This window comes from Alexandromys fortis, unplaced genomic scaffold, assembly GCF_014885135.2.
Source record: "Alexandromys fortis isolate MF-2015 unplaced genomic scaffold, M_Fortis_MF-2015_v1.1 scaffold_27, whole genome shotgun sequence".
NCBI lineage: Eukaryota > Metazoa > Chordata > Mammalia > Rodentia > Cricetidae > Alexandromys > Alexandromys fortis.
In genome coordinates this window covers 13516520-13535512 of record NW_026067952.1, presented here as the reverse complement: position 1 = coordinate 13535512, position 18993 = coordinate 13516520, and the positions used below count along the sequence as shown (strand labels likewise).

The 18993-nt window shown below is 51.5% G+C and overlaps 1 protein-coding gene across 4 annotated transcripts in view; it reads right to left on the bottom strand.

Annotated features, from left to right (window-relative positions):
• Window positions 1-18993, bottom strand: part of Nol4l (nucleolar protein 4 like) — a 122297-nt gene that overhangs the window by 60514 nt on the left and 42790 nt on the right. For all 4 annotated transcript variants that reach the window (XM_050151180.1, XM_050151178.1, XM_050151179.1 and 1 more), the window contains exons 2-4: window positions 13311-13466; window positions 7665-7776; window positions 484-593 (exon numbers count right to left, since the gene is read on the bottom strand). In XM_050151180.1, coding sequence (XP_050007137.1) covers window positions 484-593; window positions 7665-7776; window positions 13311-13382 — 294 coding nt within the window. In that variant the 5' untranslated portion in view covers window positions 13383-13466. The remainder of the gene's footprint in view (window positions 1-483; window positions 594-7664; window positions 7777-13310; window positions 13467-18993) is intronic.

Here is an 18993-nt window from a genome sequence, read left to right as displayed (position 1 = left end):
ATGGGCCGTGTGGGTCGACGCAAGCGCAAACGAGGCGGAGTTTTGGAGCTTGTTTTCATGGTGCCTCACATCCCTTGGCAAACCGCATCTGGAAGTCTTGGACAACCAGGGAGCCCCAAGGCCTTATCTAGCCTGGGCCACTGTCCAAGGCCCATCTTCCTGGCCTGTCTAGGACCCAAGAATGACAGAGGCCACAGGCAAGTAGCCAGCAGTGCAACAGAGAGTCAAGGCCTGCGGTTCTGGAGCGCCCCTCCCTTGAAGGTCCTTGGGGAAAGCCTGGCAAGGCTGAGTTTTAAGACTTCAAAAGACACCCCCAGGAAGGAGGCGCTCCCACCCTCTCTGCTGGCGGTGGGGCCAGATGACCAGATAAGGGTCTCTTTGATTTGCCCCTGTTTATACAGGCCTCTGTGGCCCCCAGTCCTGGAAAGACTCGGTCAGTCACAGCCAGGCAAGGTCAGCCTGCTTAGAGAGCAGGCACCTTACCTGCTCCTGAGAGTTCATCACTCGCAGCTTCATCTGCTTCAAGTAGGTGGAGGTGAGGGGCATGTTGTAGTCAATAATGCCAGACACCAGAGGGGACGGAGGCTCGTTCTCTGCAGGAATAACAAAAGGAAACTCCTTTCAGTCCATGTCGGGGTGGAGGATGGGGGCAGAGGAAGATGCCTCCAGGAAGGGCAGGGCCAGTGGCCACTCACTGGTCAACTGTCCACCTGTGTGGTGTGCAGCACACAGTGTTGAAAATGCTTGTGTCTTTTTTTTTTTTTTTTTTTTTTTTTTTTTAAAGTGAGACTTGTGTGTTTCAAAAGAAATGGAAGGTCTGGCCACATGGGTCCTCAGCAGCCACTTCTTATAGGCAGGGCATCTGCGCTGTGCCACAGCCCCATTTACCACAGGGCACAGCTCTGCTCAGTCGGGCCACCTGCCAGGACCCTGAAGGCATTAGGTTTCCAACTCTGGCCAAAGTCGGCTCCTCCTGGTAAACACCTGCCTCTGCCTGTCCCACTCCAGCCTCGGCCCCACAGTGCCCCCCTCCCCCTCCCCACCAGCACCCTCTGGGACCAGATGGCTCGCAGATCTGAGCCAGGCCCCCAGTGCCATCTACCCTCCCAGATCCTGGTGCTGCCACAATCGCATGCAGAGGAGGATTTTTCTCTCTGCTGTCCTGAGGATCAAAGCTGCGTGTGTGTGCTCTTTCTGTAGAAAATCTGCAATGTGCAGGATGATGTGGAGAAGAAAATTTAAAAGCGTAATTGCATCAAGCAGCCTGGCATCTGCCCTGTTTATTTTCCCTTGTACTTCTCTTTGCCTACTTGATATCATAATGCATGCAGAGAATTACGGTCCAATTTCTTCTCAAAAAGGGTATTTAATTTAATTAAGTTATTTATTTTGAGGCAGGGTCATGCTTTGTATGTAGCCTAGGCTGGCCTTGAATTCATGATCTTCCTGCCTCAGTCTCCTGAGCAGTATAGGTAATTTTTTTCCCTTAAACATTTTGCCATGCATATTTTCTCATAATTTACCTGAGCCATACCCTTATGATTGATTAGGTATGGGCTAGTGTAACCAACACTGCAGAGAACATCTCTGGGAACAGATACTAGTCTGTATGCTAATCTTTTCCATCACAGAACTATTCTAAGAGATGGAATTTATGGGTCATATCGTAAAGATGACTTGAATTTCTGCTCAAGGTGGCCATGACATCAGCGTGGCTGCCTATCCTCTGGACCTCTCCAGGTTGGTTTTACTGTAGACTTTCCATCATAAGGTCTCTACTTCATCAAAGGGTGGGATCCGAGTGGAGAGGAATGAGAGCAAAGCCTGCCCTCCTCTGTCACCACAGTCAAGAGCCAAGCTGTGGCAAACGCAGATGCCAGGGACAGGCTGCAGGCAATCACAGGGCCATTTGCTCCCCTTACCCCTCCAGAGCCAGCACCCAGCTACAGACACCTTCACCCATGCAACACCGTGCAAGTGAAAAGGCCGCAGGAGGACAAACACGTGTGAGTAATGTCCAGGAAGTGTAAGCACAGTGAGTCTGAAACGGCTCAATGAAATATTACTAAGACAGTTCGTCTCTAAGTCTTTGGCTACAGTGAGAAAAGGAGAGAGAGCTTCTGAAACACGGGGGCAAAGTCACCCCAGTTCCCCTCGATCCCCCACCAAAAGAACAGAAGAGGAGAATGGCCCCAGACCAGACTGGGCCCAAGACTTCTGTATACCCTTTCTGTAGCTTGTATACGAAGAAATTATAACTAAAAATGTTTGCTGGCCACCTAGGAATTTGGAATACAATTCCATACTGATTACTCTGACTCAAAATGGTAGTTATCGAATTCATGCCAGCCCACTAAAAAAAAGAAAAAGAAAAAAGAATGTAGCATCACTGGTGCCAACAAGTCACTTGAGTTTGTGTTCTCGTGGCCTGCCTCTACACCCCCTGAATTTCACTTCCATACTTGGTTCAGACCCCTGAGACTGCACTGATGTGCGTGAGCACTGTGCAGAAGGTGGGGAGGGCTGGTCCTTATTTCCCACCTTTTCTGGGTGGGGCAGGGAACGCTGTGTACATGGGCCTTGCTTATAGGTAAATGGAGCTGGTCTTTTCCTCAATAGACCACCATTAACCTAGAGTTGATTTCCTTAACTCCAGGGAGCTTTTAAGCGCTGCTCTGCCAAGACAGATTGGGTTGGAGGCAGCCCAATTATTAGATAAACCATCCCAGGGACAGTGAGATGGGGGTCACAGACAAGAGTCACACTCCTGTCTCCAAATCATGGCACTTCTGGCTGAGAAGTGCGACTTCACTTTAATTCCTCCAAAGGTGAAGTTGTCCAGTATGAAGTTGTTGGACAACGTGGAGGTTGTGAAGGGCCACCCACCCACACAATGGCCTTGGTCATCTACACAGGTGAGAAGTCCTGAGGCAGCTTACACTGTACCTGAACGCTAGAGCTGCTTATCAAGAAGCAGTAAGAAAACAGATGACAGTTTAGCCCAGGGAAAAAGAAGAAGCAGAAGCAGCATGGCCAGGCTGGTGAGCTGTAGGCAGAAGGGAAGGGTTTTCCCTGGTTTGTGCTCCCCAGAATCTCTAGAAAGCAGAAAATGCTTCTGGGACCCAGAAGGAGCTGGGACTGCTCTGGAAGAGGTGGGCAAGACCCCTGTGGCAGGGAAGCAGACAAACAGCTGTCGGAAACACCTGCGTTGGTTGCTATGCAGTACTTAGTCACCCAGTTCCAGGAGTGAGCACTTTGTTGGGGCAGCAGTACAAAGGTGGGCAGAGGACATTCCCAGTGAGGAAGGGAGCCATGGAGCTGGCATGGGAGGTCAGAACTGGCTCATCACAGCAAGGAGAAAGGCAGAGGGCTGGGGGAACCACATGAGCTCTGGATATGGTGAGTGGAGAAATAACAGCAGCAAGACTGATGGATACCCACTGTGATGTTGCTTGCAGGTAGGAAAGATGCCACGCCAGGCAAGCTAAGGCAGGGTGTAAACAGGAAGAAGGGAATTCTCTTGGCTCTCTGGACAGAGTGGTCCTCTGTGCCCAGGCCATATTGCTTTTTGCTACTGCACTGGATGCTGTTACTATGGAGAGAGGAGAGCTAAGAGGCATCACCTACAGAGGCTAAGTGATCCAGCAGGCTGCTGGAAGAGAGGCTGAGGAAGCTCCCCTAAGCAATGTTTCAGCACCTCCTTGCCAAGGAAAATGGAAACCAGCCCAAGTGCTCAGCCTAATTCTCTGGGGCTCTGGAAAGGATCAACAACTTGGGCTCTGCCCAGGATAGAACAGGCCAAGCCACACTCAGCTCCACAGTGGATACAAATGGCACCTGCCAATCAACACAGATTCCAAAAGGGAACGACCAGTCTTCACATTCTCCAGGCACCCATTCTCACAACCTTTTACCTAAAGAACTCCTCAGTTCAGAGATGACAGAAGTGTCCAAATATTGGCCAAGGGGGTTTTAGAACTCTATTTGGCACTGAAGGGCATGTGCAAGAGGAGCAGAAAAGCCACAAGACACAGAGACAAAACAGGGATCCCGAGCCTCGGTGGAAGGAAGGTCAACGGATGGGCAAGCTTCAGGGGCCTGCAGAGTGGGCACTTTTTACACGTCCACATCACACATCACTCATATTTACTGCTCACTGCCTGAAGGGGGAAAAGAGGCTGAGAAAATAGGAGGGGTGGACAGGGTGAGGTAGGGTATATGGGCATCCATTAGAGTCAAGAGCACCCTGGAGTAGCTCAAGAAAGCTTTTCAAAGAGCATGAAGTGGATTCCTCAGCCAAGAAGAACTGAGCATGTCCTAAGGACTCCACAGGGACCCAAAGGCCCCAGGAGATGGGCCCCTTTTTTTGCAGCTAGGACAACACCACACAGAAAGGTTACGCAGCTTCCCACTGTCACACAGAGTATGAGAATGGGGAGAGAAAAGGCCAGCCAACAAGACTGAGGAGAGCCACGGGCAGGACGGGACCGAAAGCACAGGAAGGAGGGCTCGGGGAGGCCAGCACGGTCCTGGGAACTGCAGAGAAGTCTGGCTTGGTGATTCACATGCTCCCAAGGAAGCAGAAGCCCAGCCCACGCTGTTCACCGTCAGCTCAGAGTTTGCAACCATGTCACAGTAGAGAAAGCAGGAATGTGCCCTCCGAGGCTCCTCTGCCCAGGAAGTCAGGCTCCTCTGAGGATGAGTTCCCCTGGGATTGGCTGGTGAGGTTGTGGTGTGGAGGCCCTGGAATACGAGGACTTCCAGATCCACTGTAGCTTGCTTTGTTTGTACAGTAGGGAGCTGGGGGCTGTTGGGCCCCACACTCTGCTGGGGACAGGCCACTCACTGGGGCCACTCTGCTTCCTCCTTTTCTTTCCAGCATGAGGCCAGGAAGCTGGGCAGTCTACCAGCAGCCTCCAGAGAAGACTCCATCCTGTCCCCTGTCCCCCCTTCTCCCCACCTTCCTGGGCCAGGAATAAGAGGCCTGCCTCTGGGGGAAGGGAGGGCTAGCAGGCAGAGATGCAGCCTGAGAGAAACATAGGGTAGAGATCTCTCGTGCCAGGGAGAAAACTGGCGACAAGGACTTAGATAGGGGCTGATGCCCCAAGCCATAGAGCAGAGAGGGAGCCATTCAGACTCCAGACTTCCTCACTGGCAGCCTAGAAACCAAACTTCCCTTTGAAATCTAGCACATGTGCGGACCCAGCTATTTTGCTGAGGGTGGGGGTTAACCTTACCATTATGGCCACTGGCTGCGAGTCTAGGTGGGGAGGGGAAGCCACCTGGGCCCGAGCACCACAACCTAACAATGGGCCCGTGTTCCCAAGGAATCCAGGTCGCAGGCCCTGCGCAGTGCGTCCCTCCACTCTGCTGACGAGAAAGACAGTTTTGCTGCTTTCCTCTCTAGGGAGATGGGTGAGGGAAGCCTGGATGAGTGATTTCACCCAGCACCTCTTGGGGTCTTAGTTTCCTTGGCTGTATGCCAGGACTGACAACTCATGGCTACTATGAGCAACAGATTCTCAGAGAGGTTCCCTAGCCTGCTGTGGGACACACAGGAGGAACAGGGCTGTACACCAGGACCCCTGGCCTGGTGCCTACTCTTCCACAGGCTGTGCGCTGTCTGACTTCCTGTAGCCCTCTCTCTGCAGTGGGAAGGTCAGCTGCCCAGGACTGAGGATGGGCAGGCACCTGTCCTCTCTCCTGTCAAGACAAGCCCAGGAGAGAGGTTCAGCACATAGTCCTCAAGCTGGTTTAGATTCTATGCAGTTCCCAGCTGTGAGCAGCCCCCCTTCTCCTCCTTCCTGGGGTTTGGAGGTGGGAAGGACCCTCCTAAAGTGGAGGCAACCAATGGAGAGGGAGCAAGTTGCTGCTAGGCTCCTATGGACCTTGCAGCCTTTGGGGAGGAGCACCCTCCTTACAGTTGGAAGCTGAGCAGGAGAGCTGGGAGGCCAACAGTCCCCCAGGGCAGCCTTGCCTCTGTTCCTTCAGGCAGCAGTTTTGTGCCTGACTCCTCCAGTTGCTATGGAAACAATTAGGGCAGGAACAGGAGAGGACCAACATACTTGGGTGGGCAGGATCCAGGCAGCTAGCACAGGGCCTAAACCTGCAGTGTTGGGAGTACACAGAGAAAAGCTCTCCAGGCCCATTGGCAGGGCCAAGGATTATCTTGGCTTGACCCTGGGGCCAGGTTATATGTGATAGTGTGCCAAGCATCCCTTAGGGTCACTCTCCCATGCTAGAGCTCAAGTTTACTAGTCCTCTGAGTAGGGACCGTTCCGAACCCCAAAGACAGAGCTGAGGCCTACAGCCTCACAGCCTGGCCCAGGAGCCTGCTCTCAGCAACAGAAGAGCATTAATGGGTTCTGGTTAATGTGCCTGACAGGCATCCACGGACTAGTGATTCCCAGGCAGCAGACCCTCTTCATTTGGTGAGGCAGCTGGTATCACAAATTGCTCAGGTGCCTCAGGGGCACACATAGGAAAACCTTGCCTACTGCCTGTGCTCCTGTAACCTGGCTATCATCACATGGCTGACATTTCCTCCCTAGGTGGGTGGAGGCCACAAAAGTCCTACCTGGATAAGTGGCTTCCTCTCCATTCCCACTTTGTTCTCATGGTCAGGCCACTGCCCCGCCCCCCCATGCCCTGCTGACCGTGGCTCATCATTTGCAGGCCTGAAGCCAGAAGAGGCACAGCATGTTATGGGGGAAGGGCCGAGAACTCTGATCAGTGTCCCTCCAACCCACGACACACTAGAGCCATGAAAATGTGCTGGCCTGTGTTACAGTTAAAGCCAGCTGCAGCTAGACATATCTGATGGGCTGTTATGGTTGACAGGGTGGGGAGATATTGAATGGGTACCTTTGATGTTCTCATTGGGCTGAACATAGCAAGGGGCAACTTCATCTACTTACAAGTGGTCTGTCCATTTTCAATTCTAATCAGGCCTCACTGGTGCACAGGAAGGAGCAGACTTCAGTGAGGACCCAACACTAGAAGGTGTTAGGGGCCAAAGGGTAAGAGGAACATGACTCATGGGGTGTGCGTCTCTCTTCAGTATGTGAGAGGAAAAACAGCCCCAGGGGCAAGGCCAAGTGGCTTGGACAGCAGTGCCCAGAGAACAGGAAGGGGACCCATTTTTTCCTTTTCTTTTCTTTTTTTCTTCGGTTTCTCGAGACAGGGTTTTTCTGTGTAGCTTTGGAGCCTGTCCTGGAACTTGCTCTGTAAACCAGGTTGGACTCAAACTCACAGAGATCTGCCTGCCTCTGCCTCCTGAGTGCTGGGATTAAAGGTGTGCGCCACCACCACCCAGCAAGGGTACCCATTTCTAACCAGAAATGAGGAGGGAGAAAAGAGGCTAGCCTAGGCCTTGAAAGGCAGGATGGATGGGTTGTTGACTTAAGTAAAACAACGTTAAAAAAACCACCCCCCACCCCCGAAACAAACAATCTGTGTAGTGGTGCACACACAATCCCAGCGTTTGAGATGCCAAGGCTGGAAGGCTGGGAGGGAGTTCGGAGTCAGCCTGGGCTACACAGCGAGACTCTGTCTCAAAAACAAATAAGCAAACAAATAGTTAATTAAAAAGTTAAATAAATCCAAACAAGGTTTCTGGGGCAGTGCCACCAAGCACACTGGCTTCTGGGAACAGGGGCCCCCACCTTTGGGCTCCGGGCCGCTGGAGTTAAAGTGCATCCTCTTCTGACATTCCGTGCAGCTCATGAGGAACCGAGTCACAGCCTCTCTGGGGAGGAAGGCGTAGGTCTCCGCGATCTGCCAGAAAACAGTTTTCACGTCATGTGCTACCTCGGAGGCATCTTAGTCACCAGCAACAAGGCCAATGGCCTCCATTCCTTGCTGTAAGACGAGCCACTTGTTTGTTAAAACTTGAATAAAGGAGATTAAAAACTGCAAATGAAAAGCATTTAGACATGATCTAGTTTTTAACCTTTAATAAGTAACATTCTTCTTAGAACATTGTATTGCTGCCACTAAGGGGTGAGCTTACAAACGTTGCTCTAGAATACAACCTCTGCTCCGAGAGGTATAAACTAAGAGCCACTTGTAAATTCACTGGCCTACTAACAGAGCCCAAGGTCCACCACTGATGTCCCGGCTAACTCACAGGCCAAGAGCCTTTTCCAGCAGAGCTATTGGAGGCTGATTTGAGGGCATCCAGTTTTCCACACTGTACTACTTGGGGACCTTATGTTCATCCTTGTAACTAAAAATTCAGTTGAGGTCACACAACTCTTGAGAGGCAGTGTTGCAGGTCACACCATCCCATAATGAGGGAGGTGAGCTGGTGAGGGAGGAAGTGGAGACAGAATGGAGAGAACATGAGAAGGCTGGGCAGGAAGCAGGAAGGGTGGGTGTGGGCCTAGAAATCTAGTAAGAGGGTCAACTTTCCTCTAGGTTTTGGGAAACTTTCTGGTTCTTCTTTGGCTGTCCATGTGAAGCCATTGATCCCCTTCCGTGCTGCCGAGAGCCCGGTTCTCTCGTTCCTTTCCACTAGGGGGCAGCATCACCAAGCATTCCTGTCCTTACAAGAAAGTTGGGTTAGAGCTTTGGGGCCACTCTGGACCACACTGGGTCTGCCTGTGGCCAGCACACAGTCAGCTTCTATAGGGACCAAGGATAAGGACTCAAGGGCATTCTGAATCTCTGCTGCTAGAGGAAAGGAGAGTTGGGGTATGTAGGTGGCTAGGGTGTGCTGCTGTCCGGCAGCAGCTCCCTTTGACAAACCTTCAAGGCTCTCAGCCCAGCCACTGGCCTGCAGAGTTCCATGGCTACTCCTGCCAGCTGCAAACTCAAGTTAATTTTGGTGACACAGTTGTTACTTCTCAGCTGATTTGAGGCTCTGCAGAGCAGGCAGTCTCTTTGATGAGCTATCTCCCTTCTAAATCCCCAGCCTGATTGCCTTGCTCTGGAGGTCAAGGACAAGGGCCAACCCTAGCATCTCTGGCTGCAGCCACAAATGGAAGATCCACAGTGGAGGAAGACGACAAGGTTGGGAACGAGGGCTGGAAGGTGGGGGCTTTCCGCTAGGAAGGTGGGCATCTTCATCCTTGCCTAGAGACCTGAAGTCCCTTTCAGAGCATGCTGATTGGGAATAGTGAGCTCGACTGTAGAAGGGCAAGAGGAAGAGAGAGGTCCAGACAGAGCCAAGGCCCAGACTGACTGGCCAAAAGATGAGGTCCTGGACACCCCTGAAATACTGCTCCCAAAGTTGGGCCTCAGAAGGACTGAGTGGATGTGGGGAAGAGAGCCATAGTAAGCTGGAGGAGGTGGAGACTCATGCCAGAGTCTAATCAAGCCTCCCTGTTCACCTGCACTGGACAGTCACTTCAGAGGACTCAACAACAGCCCCCTGGCCCAGCTGCTCTGCTTAGCGCTGCACACAGGATGAAAATGGCTATTCTTGCTGCCTGGCCTGCAGCATACACAAGAGTCTGTTTCCAGGGTGGGATGGTGACCAAGACAGTCTCCTGGTCTTGGCTGTGCCGTGGGAATACATCTTATGACCCTGGGTCCCACAGGGGAACGAGAGAGGTGAGAAATCCTTGGAGCTATCAGAGGGCGGGGCAGAACGTGGAAGGAAGCCTGGGGAAGCAGTTCTGGATGACCAGAGAGACCCACACAGACAACACACAGTCCCTCTTCTCTTCTTCTACACCAGCATCTTTTGATTCACCCTTTGGTTGGACCAGGACTAGAAATGGAACCTCTATTTCTGCCTGAGTGCCAGGATGCCACAGACTCACAGGAACAGAATGAACACACACACACACACACACACACACACACACACACACACACACGAGACCAGAAAGGCAATCCTCACAAGATATCTTGTCAGGAGGATGGTGGCTTTCAGATGGCTCCAGACCCTGTTTTAGAAATAGATACACATGTACAAAACCGAACCAGAGAGCTGCCTGTGTATTTTGGAAGGAGATGCTCCAGGGCTGGGCCCTGCCCCCAGTTAGGTTTCCCTCAGCTGCCCTGATCTGCCTGCTGAGTAGCTCTCAGAGTCTCCTGCTGGGACCTTGAAACCATGTGTGGATTTCCCTTTTCTGTTTTTCCCAGTGTTAAAAACTGAGAGGTTTCACGGGCAGGAAGAGAGGAGAAGCTACCTGCCAAGTCCCTGATTTACAAGGCCCATTTTTGCTCCCCAACTCAGAAGCCAACAAGGTGGGTGGGGTGGGGTGGGGTGGGGATTTGCACCACTTTATGAGATCCTCCTTCTGCCCTGTGGTGGATTAGCACCATGGTGGGCCTGGAACAGCTGTTGACCACATCTGGCCTCAACTCCAAAGTGGCCTGGGTAGCCAGATCTGGCCTCTAGCGTCCCTGGAGGGAAGAGGAAGTGAAAGGGTTCCTCCAACACTGATTGAGAGAGATCAGGGAAGTATTTGAGAAAAGGGCTCAGGGAACTGAAGAAACCTTGAACTTTCTGTGTGTTTAGTGCAGTGAAGCTCCTGGTATCCTTGGACTGTCAGGTTACCTTGTTTGGAAGGCTATGGTGGGGCTCCCTGCTCAAAAGGGGGCTCCCCCTGTATCATCTGATGGAAATGCTTTTTTTCCCTGACTCTTAAAGACTCCAGGCTCTACAAGCTCATAGCCCTTCCTCTCTAATTCATGGCGTTGCTAGAAAGACTCTTTCCTCTCCTGAAGAACTGGCCTCCCTTCGTGCCATGAACACGGCTGCCCAGTCCCCTACTGTCTCCCAATCCCTTAAGATACTTCAAGCCTGGAAAACTTTTCAAGTCCTTGTGCCTTAAAGATGGAAAATCAGACCCAGGGTTCAGTTTTGGCAAAATACACAGTGACAGATCCAAAAAACCGCTCATCCGAGGGCTTGATGAAACCCTGCAGTGTCAGGCTGTGCCTCTCTACAGCCGTCGGCACAGGGTTTGCTTGGGGGCTCTTTCTAAAGGCAATGGGCAGGGTGGGGGAGCTCCTACCTGCAGAGCAAGGTCGAGGAGCTAGGCTGGGGTGGAGGGAAATGGAAGCAGATAAGATGATAAGAACAAGGCATCCAGGTACCACCTCTGCCCCAGAAACAGAAAGGGTGGCACAAGAAAGGTGGCAGATAGGAGAGAGAGAGAAGAGTGGAGAGGCACAGGGGGAACAGGAAACACCGGCTCCTTGGCCTTGAACCACTGCAGAAGGGACCTGGCCTGCTGGGCTCAGCCTTGGCCCTGTGCTGAAATTCCAGCTGTGTGTGCAGCCCAGCTGGCTCCACGCCAGTCATGTGCCAGCTCCAGGCTGATCAGAGAAATGGAGCACATGGCAGCATACACACCAGAAGCCAGGAAGTGTAAAGGGCTAGCTGTTCATCCACTTAGTCCAGCACACAAGGGCTAGCAAGACCGGATGTCTCAGAGGCCTCAGACACCATTGAGGATTGCCTGTGAACAAGGTTTGGTGCTAGGCACTAAGGAGCCAGGGAAGTCACCAGATCCAGACAGTCAAGCCCACGTGCCTGACAATAGCCAGTAGCTGGCATGATAGTTTGCCTCAGGAGACCTGTGGCAAGGAAGCATAGATACTGGTCAGTTGCCAGGTTCTGCCCCAGCTGGGTGACCTCAGGCAGGCTGTGGCTCTCACCTTAAAATGGGGCTCACAGAAGGCCCTGCTTCATGCCTGTGGCCCTTATATGGATCTGACTTAGAAGGTGAAACTGGAAAGGACTGAGGATACAGCCTGGCATATGGGCCCAGCACTATGTTAGACTCAATGATGAGCAAACACTGCCTTCTCGATTCCAAGGGGACCCTGCTGGTTCAGACTGATGGTCCTCCCTTCTACGGCCTCACTTGGAAATAACCTCAGACTGGCTTCCTTTCTCATGGGCACATATACCGCCAGCAGGAGGGGTGGGAAGACAGGGTGACAGTCCTATGGCCCTCAACTTGGTTCCTCACTTCTCCAGGCCCCTAGCAGAGGACCCATCCTAAAAAGAGATGGCTCAGTGGTTAAGAGCACCGGCTGCTCTTCCAGAAGACACAGGTTCAATTCTCAGCACTCATACAGCAACTTACAACTATCTATAACTCCAGTCCCTAATGCTGTCTTTTGGTCTCCATGGGTACTGTATTCGCATGGTGCACAGGCTTGCGTGAAAAAGCAAGGCGCTAAATAACCATTCAGACAAAGGCCATCACCTGAGAGCAAGGATCTCTAGAATTTTGGATTCTGTGAATTGGGCCATGTGGGGAAATCATACTACACAGGCCATCTCCATGACTGCCCAAGGCTGTCTACACACAAGAGACATTCATACCTGCTGTAGGGGCAAGCCTGGCCCTAGAAAGACAGAACTATAGGATTCTAAAGAGAAGATCAACATGGAGGGCCTGGAAGACACCAGCTTACTGCTTCTCAGGGTCTGTGTGACCTCGGACAGGAGGCTGGAGGTTCTGGGTCTGTTCCTTTAACTAGGAAATGGGCCACAGTACCTTAGTTACTGGAGGGCCGTAAGGACTCAGCTGAGAATACAATGTCTGGCTTGTGGGCTCAGACCTGGGCATGAGCCTCAGGTACAGACTCGTGTGGGGCCAATACGGGAGGGGGCCTAGCAGGCTCCTGAAGGTTGGGGCCACTGCTCTATTTTCCAACTCCCTGGTGTGTACTCTTTCTCTAGGGAGCCATTCCACTCCTCTCTGCCCTCCTGGAGGTAGCCAGTATACATGTTGCCTTCTCCATGAAGTCCCCCCAGGAATGGGGTTCTTGCTCTCTCAAAGTAGGTCATGGAGACATTTCTCCTTTTGTGTTTATCTCTCTGCCTTCAGCCTCTCTGGCCCCAAATTGTAACCTCTTGAAGGTAGGAAGCAGGTCCTCAGACCCAGAGCCTCTGGGGAACTCACAGGGCTGGCTGACAGTGTGCGGTAACCTGGCTAAGCTCGCACGCAGGAGGCATCTAGGGCAGGCTGGCAAGCAGTCCATGCCATGCTGTGGAAGCACTGGCCCCTGCAATTCTTATTATCTGTGCTCCCCCAGCAGGCTACAAGAGGCTGAAACTGGGGAAGGAGGGCTTCCTCCCTGCCCTGCCCACCCCCTCTCCTTCTCTCCTTCTCCCTCCCTTCAACCTGCTTCTCCTTTGTGCTCTGACCGCAGAGCCCGCCCCTCGCCCTGTGAGCCATCTCTGGCTGCCATGCCCTTGCCCCATGCCCCCCTGGATCCCCAAAGGCCGCTTCATCACGCCTCAGCTCCCTGCCCCGCCTCCCGCCCAACATGTGCGGAGCCCATGGCCTCCTGCCAAGGCCTGGGGCTGCCAGCAGAGGCAGAGACAGAAATCTCACCGCTCGGTAGGTTTTCTTCTGCCCAGCGTGCTTGGGGGCTTTGCCTGGCTCTGCGGAGCTCTCCACGTGCATCGAGTAGATGATGTCAAAGAAATCTTCCACCACAGCAACCCGCTTCAGAGAGATGCCCTCGGGCTCCGACAGGCCATCTGCCCCCTGTGACAGGATGGACAAGTGGTGTTAGTGTCAGGGCTGATGGTGGGTGAGAGCTGGGCCCTGAGGCCAGGCCACAGGTCAGGGGAGGGGGGTAGGGACTTTGCTGCTCCCTGGCCCAGCATGGCCTCCAACAGTCTGGCTAGAGGTTGGAGAGAAGAGGGCGCCCACTGGGTCTGGGGGAGGGTACCAAAGTCAGGGTGGCTGAGGGGCTCCTAAATCTACCAGCAACAATGCGCAGAGAAACACGACAACACCAGTACAAATTAGGAAACCAAGAGGCTCAATGTTCACAATTCAGACAGATTGTGCCAGACTCCCAGAGAGCTCTCGAATCACACGCTGTGCCAAGACCATCCTAGAAGTCTCTGGGGAGGGGGAGTGCTAAATAGATGCGGGGCCCCATCAGGAGCTTGCCAATTAGCAGTAACCTTTCACTGTGGTCCTGGGTCGGGGTCCCAGGGGATCAGCTCCCATCACCTGGGTGGCTCCTGCCTTCGCCCAGGCCTTTCGGAAGAGCTTTTCACTGCTTTCCTCCCTCCCCACTTCAGCAGCTGAAGCCAGCCACAGCACCCAGGCTCTTTGTGTGGGGAGATGCACAGAAAAACAGGCTGGAGGCCATGTGGATGTGGCAGGGCTAGGAGCCTGATGGCTACGGGCCCCAAGCCTCTTCTCAGGCTGGCCCAACAAGGTGTGCCAAGGTGAAGACTGAGTTCCTTGCAGGGCGGTGAAGAGCTGTGGGAGGCACCTGCATCCCCGCCCCAGGCGCCACACCCCTGAGCAAAGAGGCCTTAGGGAGACTACAAGGCTTGAGTTCTAGGTGAGGCCAGTGCGCCATGAAGGTGTTTCTCTGGCCCTCAGAATACGAGGTCCACGGATCTGGGGACACCAGCTCTCAGCCATCACCTCCCTAGGGGAAGATTGGGATGGCTCTAGGGGACTTCAGAGATCAAGAACAAACAGTGCGGAAGGGGCTGGATGATGCGCCCAAAGACACAACTCTAAGACAATCCCTCCCCAGGGGAGGCAGGCTCAAGGACAGCAGCCCTGTGGAGGTGTGGGATTCATCTGCTGGCTCACACCAAGAAAAATGCCCGGCACATGGGGGGTGATTGATGAACGACTGCAGTTGAGCAGGCAGTTGGCTAGCAGCAGCAGAGCCATGCGGTGTGGACACGCTCCACCCCACCATGTAGGTGCCGTGTGGCCCTGAGTAGCTGGTTATCCTGCATCTTTGAGCCTCGTGCTCTTCATCTATCAAAGGGGAAGAAAGCACTCTATTGCCTACAAACTTCTATGAGGACAAAATGGGAGCGGGCGCAGCACTTGTACCAAGCCTGGCAGGCAGGGCTGTTCCCATAAACACTGTTATTAAGGAACGCTTTGGAATGAGTGTGGTGGTGCATGCCTTCGTGTATATCTCTGTGAGCTTGGGGCCAGCCTGGTCTACATAGCAAGTTACACATTCAGGGATACATAAAGAAGAGAGACCCTGGGGCTGGAAAGAAGGCTCAGGAGTTAAGAGCACTGATTGTTCTTCCAGAGGAATGGGGTTCAATTCCCAGCACCCACAACTGCCTGTAACTCCAAGATCTGGCACCCTCACACAGATATACATGCAGGTAAGACACCAATGCACATAGAATAAAAAATAAATAATTTAAAAAAAAAAAGAAATGAGACCCTATTTAAAAAAAAAAAAAAGTGCTTTGTGACTGGCCAAGTTTCTGAGTGTGTGACAGAGCTGCACACTACAACTCTGGGAGGTTCTGATGGTTGGGACATGCCTGGAAACTGGACAGGCACAGATAGCTTAGGCCCTCAGACTTTGTAGTTGAAGAATACGGGTCTTAGCAGCATGCACCAGACAGGCTTCTGTTTTATCCCCTGGCTTTCCAGACAGATAGGCAATGATGGTAGAATGGGAAAGCCTTTTAGCCACCGGCCAGCTTGGGGCATCTGTGGTATGGGCTGTTGAACCTTAGAAGCCCCGGGCATCTCTGTATGATGACTATGGGCTAAGGCCGCACCTGCCTGATACAGCTCTCTTGCTAGTCAGGATCTATTTCAGTGGGGACCCCTCAAACAGCAGGCATCTGTGTAAGCACATATGTGCGTGTACAATGCACGGGTGCAGGGAGGCTACATGCTGGTCCACCATCACTGCTCTGCGCTGTGGGCAGACTTCCAGCTTCCCTGGTGGTCACTTACGAGATGAGCTATGAAATTACAAGTCTTTCCAGGTTCAAACTCGTCAGAACTCACTTTTACCTCCTTCTCGGGGGGATGAAGTCCTAAACTGTCTTCATGGGCTCAGCAATGGCCAGCTTGTTTATTAGCTGACTGGTCACTGCCAGCATTTGGAGATCTTCAAATACTGCCCTGACAGAGTTGAAACAGTTCTGGCTGGCCTTGAACTCACAGAGATTTTGTTTTTAAGATTTATTTTTATTATCTGTGAATATTTTTTTATCTGCACATATATATGTGCACCACACATGTGAAGAGCTGTGTCAGACATGCTGGAACTAGAGTTACAGCTGTGAGTGGCTATGTTTGCTGGGAATTGAACCCACATGCTCTGGAAGGGTAGCTGAGCTGTCTCTCTAGTCCTCCTGCTTCTACTTCTACAGTGCGGGGCTTACTAGTGTGTGCTACAAGCCCAAGCTCAGTTATAGGGAAGTTCTTTAAAAAGACACAGCTGGCTGTGGTGGCACAAGCCTTTAGTCCAGCATTCAGACAGCAGAGGTAGGTGGATCTCTGTGAGTCTGATGATAGCCTAGACTACATAATGAGTCCCAGACCAGTCAGGGCTATACTGTGATAACAAGTCTCAAAAACGAGCAAATAAAATCCCAGTTTATTTATGTGTTTGGATGTTTTGTCTGCTTAAATGTATGTGCACCCTGTGTATGCCTGATGTCCACTGAGGCCGAAAGAGACACCAGATCACCTGGCACTAGAGTTACAGTCAGTTGTGAGCCACCATGCCAATGCAGGTAACCAAACCCAAGTACTGTGCAAAAGCAGCCAGTTGAGCCATCTCCCCAGCCTCCTCTAAAACACCTTTTTTTTTTTTTTTACAAAAAAGGGGGGGGTATTTATTCATGCACATGAGTTCTCTATTTTGCATGTTTGCCTGCACATGACAGAAGAGGGCATCATATTCCATTACAGATGGTTGTGAGCCACCATGTGGTTACTGGGAATTGAACTCAGGGCCTCTGGAAGAGCAGCCAGTGCTCTCAACCGCTAAGCCATTTTGTGCTTAGGAATTTGCCTTTGTCACTCTGATCTAGTCAGCTACAAACTGAATCCCAGGAGAAGATAATATCCACACTCAGAGATGTATAGTCTTTTTTTTTTTTTTTTTTTTTTTTTGTTTTTGTTTTTGTTTTTCGAGACAGAGTTTCTTTGTGGTTTTGGAGCCTGTCCTGGAACAAGCACTTGTAGACCAGGCTGGTCTCGAACTCACAGAGATCCGCCTGCCTCTGCCTCCTGAGTGCTGGGATTACAGGCGTGCGCCACCACCGCCCGGCCTGAGATGTATAGTCTTATTTCATTCTCAAATAATATGCTTAGGCTGTCCTCAAACTTGGACAAGTAAGTTTTTCTGGAGTCCAACCTAATGTTTGTTAGGTGTGTTAGTGCACACCACTAATCCCGGTACTTAGGAGGCAGAGGCTGGTGGGTCTCTGTGAGATTTTTATTTTAAGGTTTATTATGGATACAGTGTTCTGCCTGAATGTATGCCTGCCGGCCAGAAGAAGACACCAGATCTCATTACAGATGGTTGTGAGCCACCATGTGGTTGCTGGGAATTGAACTCAGGACCTCTGGAAGAACAGCCAGTGCTCCTAACCTCTGTGACATCACTTCAGCCCCATAATCTCTGGGGATTTGAGGCTCGCCTGGCCTGCACATCAAGTACCAGGCCAGCCAGAGCTACAAAGTGAGACCTTGTCTCAAAACACAAACACACAAATAAAAAACTCCCCAAAGGAATATACCTAGATAGAACAGCAAAAGATATTACCAAGTGCCTGTCCTGTCCCTGGTCTACCCTCCCACTGCTATTCTTAGGTACACTTGGGTAAGCAGTGGCTTTGCACCTGGTTCAGTGTGACCATAAAATTATCCCAGGGAAACTTCAAGGGAACATTTATCACTAACTCCCTCTTTAAAAACTGATTGCTCAGCAGGGCGTGGTGGCACACACCTATAATCCCAGCACTTTCTGAGGAGGAGTTCAAGGATAAGTCCAACCTCTGCTACTTAGTGAATTTCAGACCAGACTGGGGGCCATATAGGAAGTCAAAAATTAAAAAAAAAAAAAAACAAGACTAATTACTTATTTTCAACCTTGGGTCTTGTCTCTGGTAGGGGAGGGCCTGTAACAAGAACTCAGATCACACAAGGTTAGTCCTCTAGTGAGTTGGGGCTACCTGGTCATTGTGTGGATAACACCCTAAAGGAAGAACACCAGAATGTATGTCTGGCCTTCAACGAGAACCCCAGGAAGAAGGTAACAAACCAATCTGTCAGCAGTCACAAGCCCTGCATCCATGAAGGTCATGTGACCTTTCTGGTAAATGCTGCAGGAGGGGCATTCCTTCTCTAGCTGGGAATGCAGACAGGAGTTAAGGGGACACAAAGTGTCTTCCTGATAGCATTGGGAACCTTGTCCACCCCCACCCCCTGCCCTGGACTGATGATTCTGAGTCCAGGGCCTTGTACATACCAGGCAAGTGCTCTGGTTCTCCTTAGCCTTGGGTTGCCTCTGCCCACCCACTTCTGCCTAGGACCCAAGTCAGCATCATCCAGTGCTGAGAAAGGAATTTCACTTTTCTTATGGGACTGGATCAGAGGGGTCCTGGCCTCTCCTGACTCTCCCAGCTTCTAGAAATGCCAGGTGGGAAGGACGGTAAGAAACTCTATAGCATTTCATGGGAAAAGACATTGGGAGATTTTTCTCTGTAAGAAAGAACATTTCCATGGTAACATACTAAAGAACCATCCAACTCCTGAACAACCAAACAGACCCAAACTAACCTAACTGGACATGATATTCATTTTGAAAATTGTAGAACTACCAACTTTCTTAGACATTGCCAGTTCCCTTAAAGCTATCCCATTTGAATTCTGATCCAGAAGTTGGTTTCCAAGCAACTGAAACAATCCCAAAATGTCTACTTTAATTGTAACTGATGTTTCAAAATATTTAGAACTCTGATCCTCCCAGTGTGGGTCCTACATAAGCGGCATGAGAACTGAGTAGTGGTGGAGCACACCTTGAATCCCAATACTCAGGAGGCGGGGGAAGGCGAATCTCTGAGCTCGAGGCTACTCTGGTTTACAGGCTACACAAGAGAAACCCCATCTTGAAAAACAAAAACAAACAAAAGTTTAAAAAGGAGGGCTGGAGAGATGGTGCAGCTGCACTGGTTATTCTTCCAGAGGATCCACATGGCAGTTCACAACTGTCTGTGACTCCAGTTCCCGGGGATCCAACACCCTCACACAGACATAT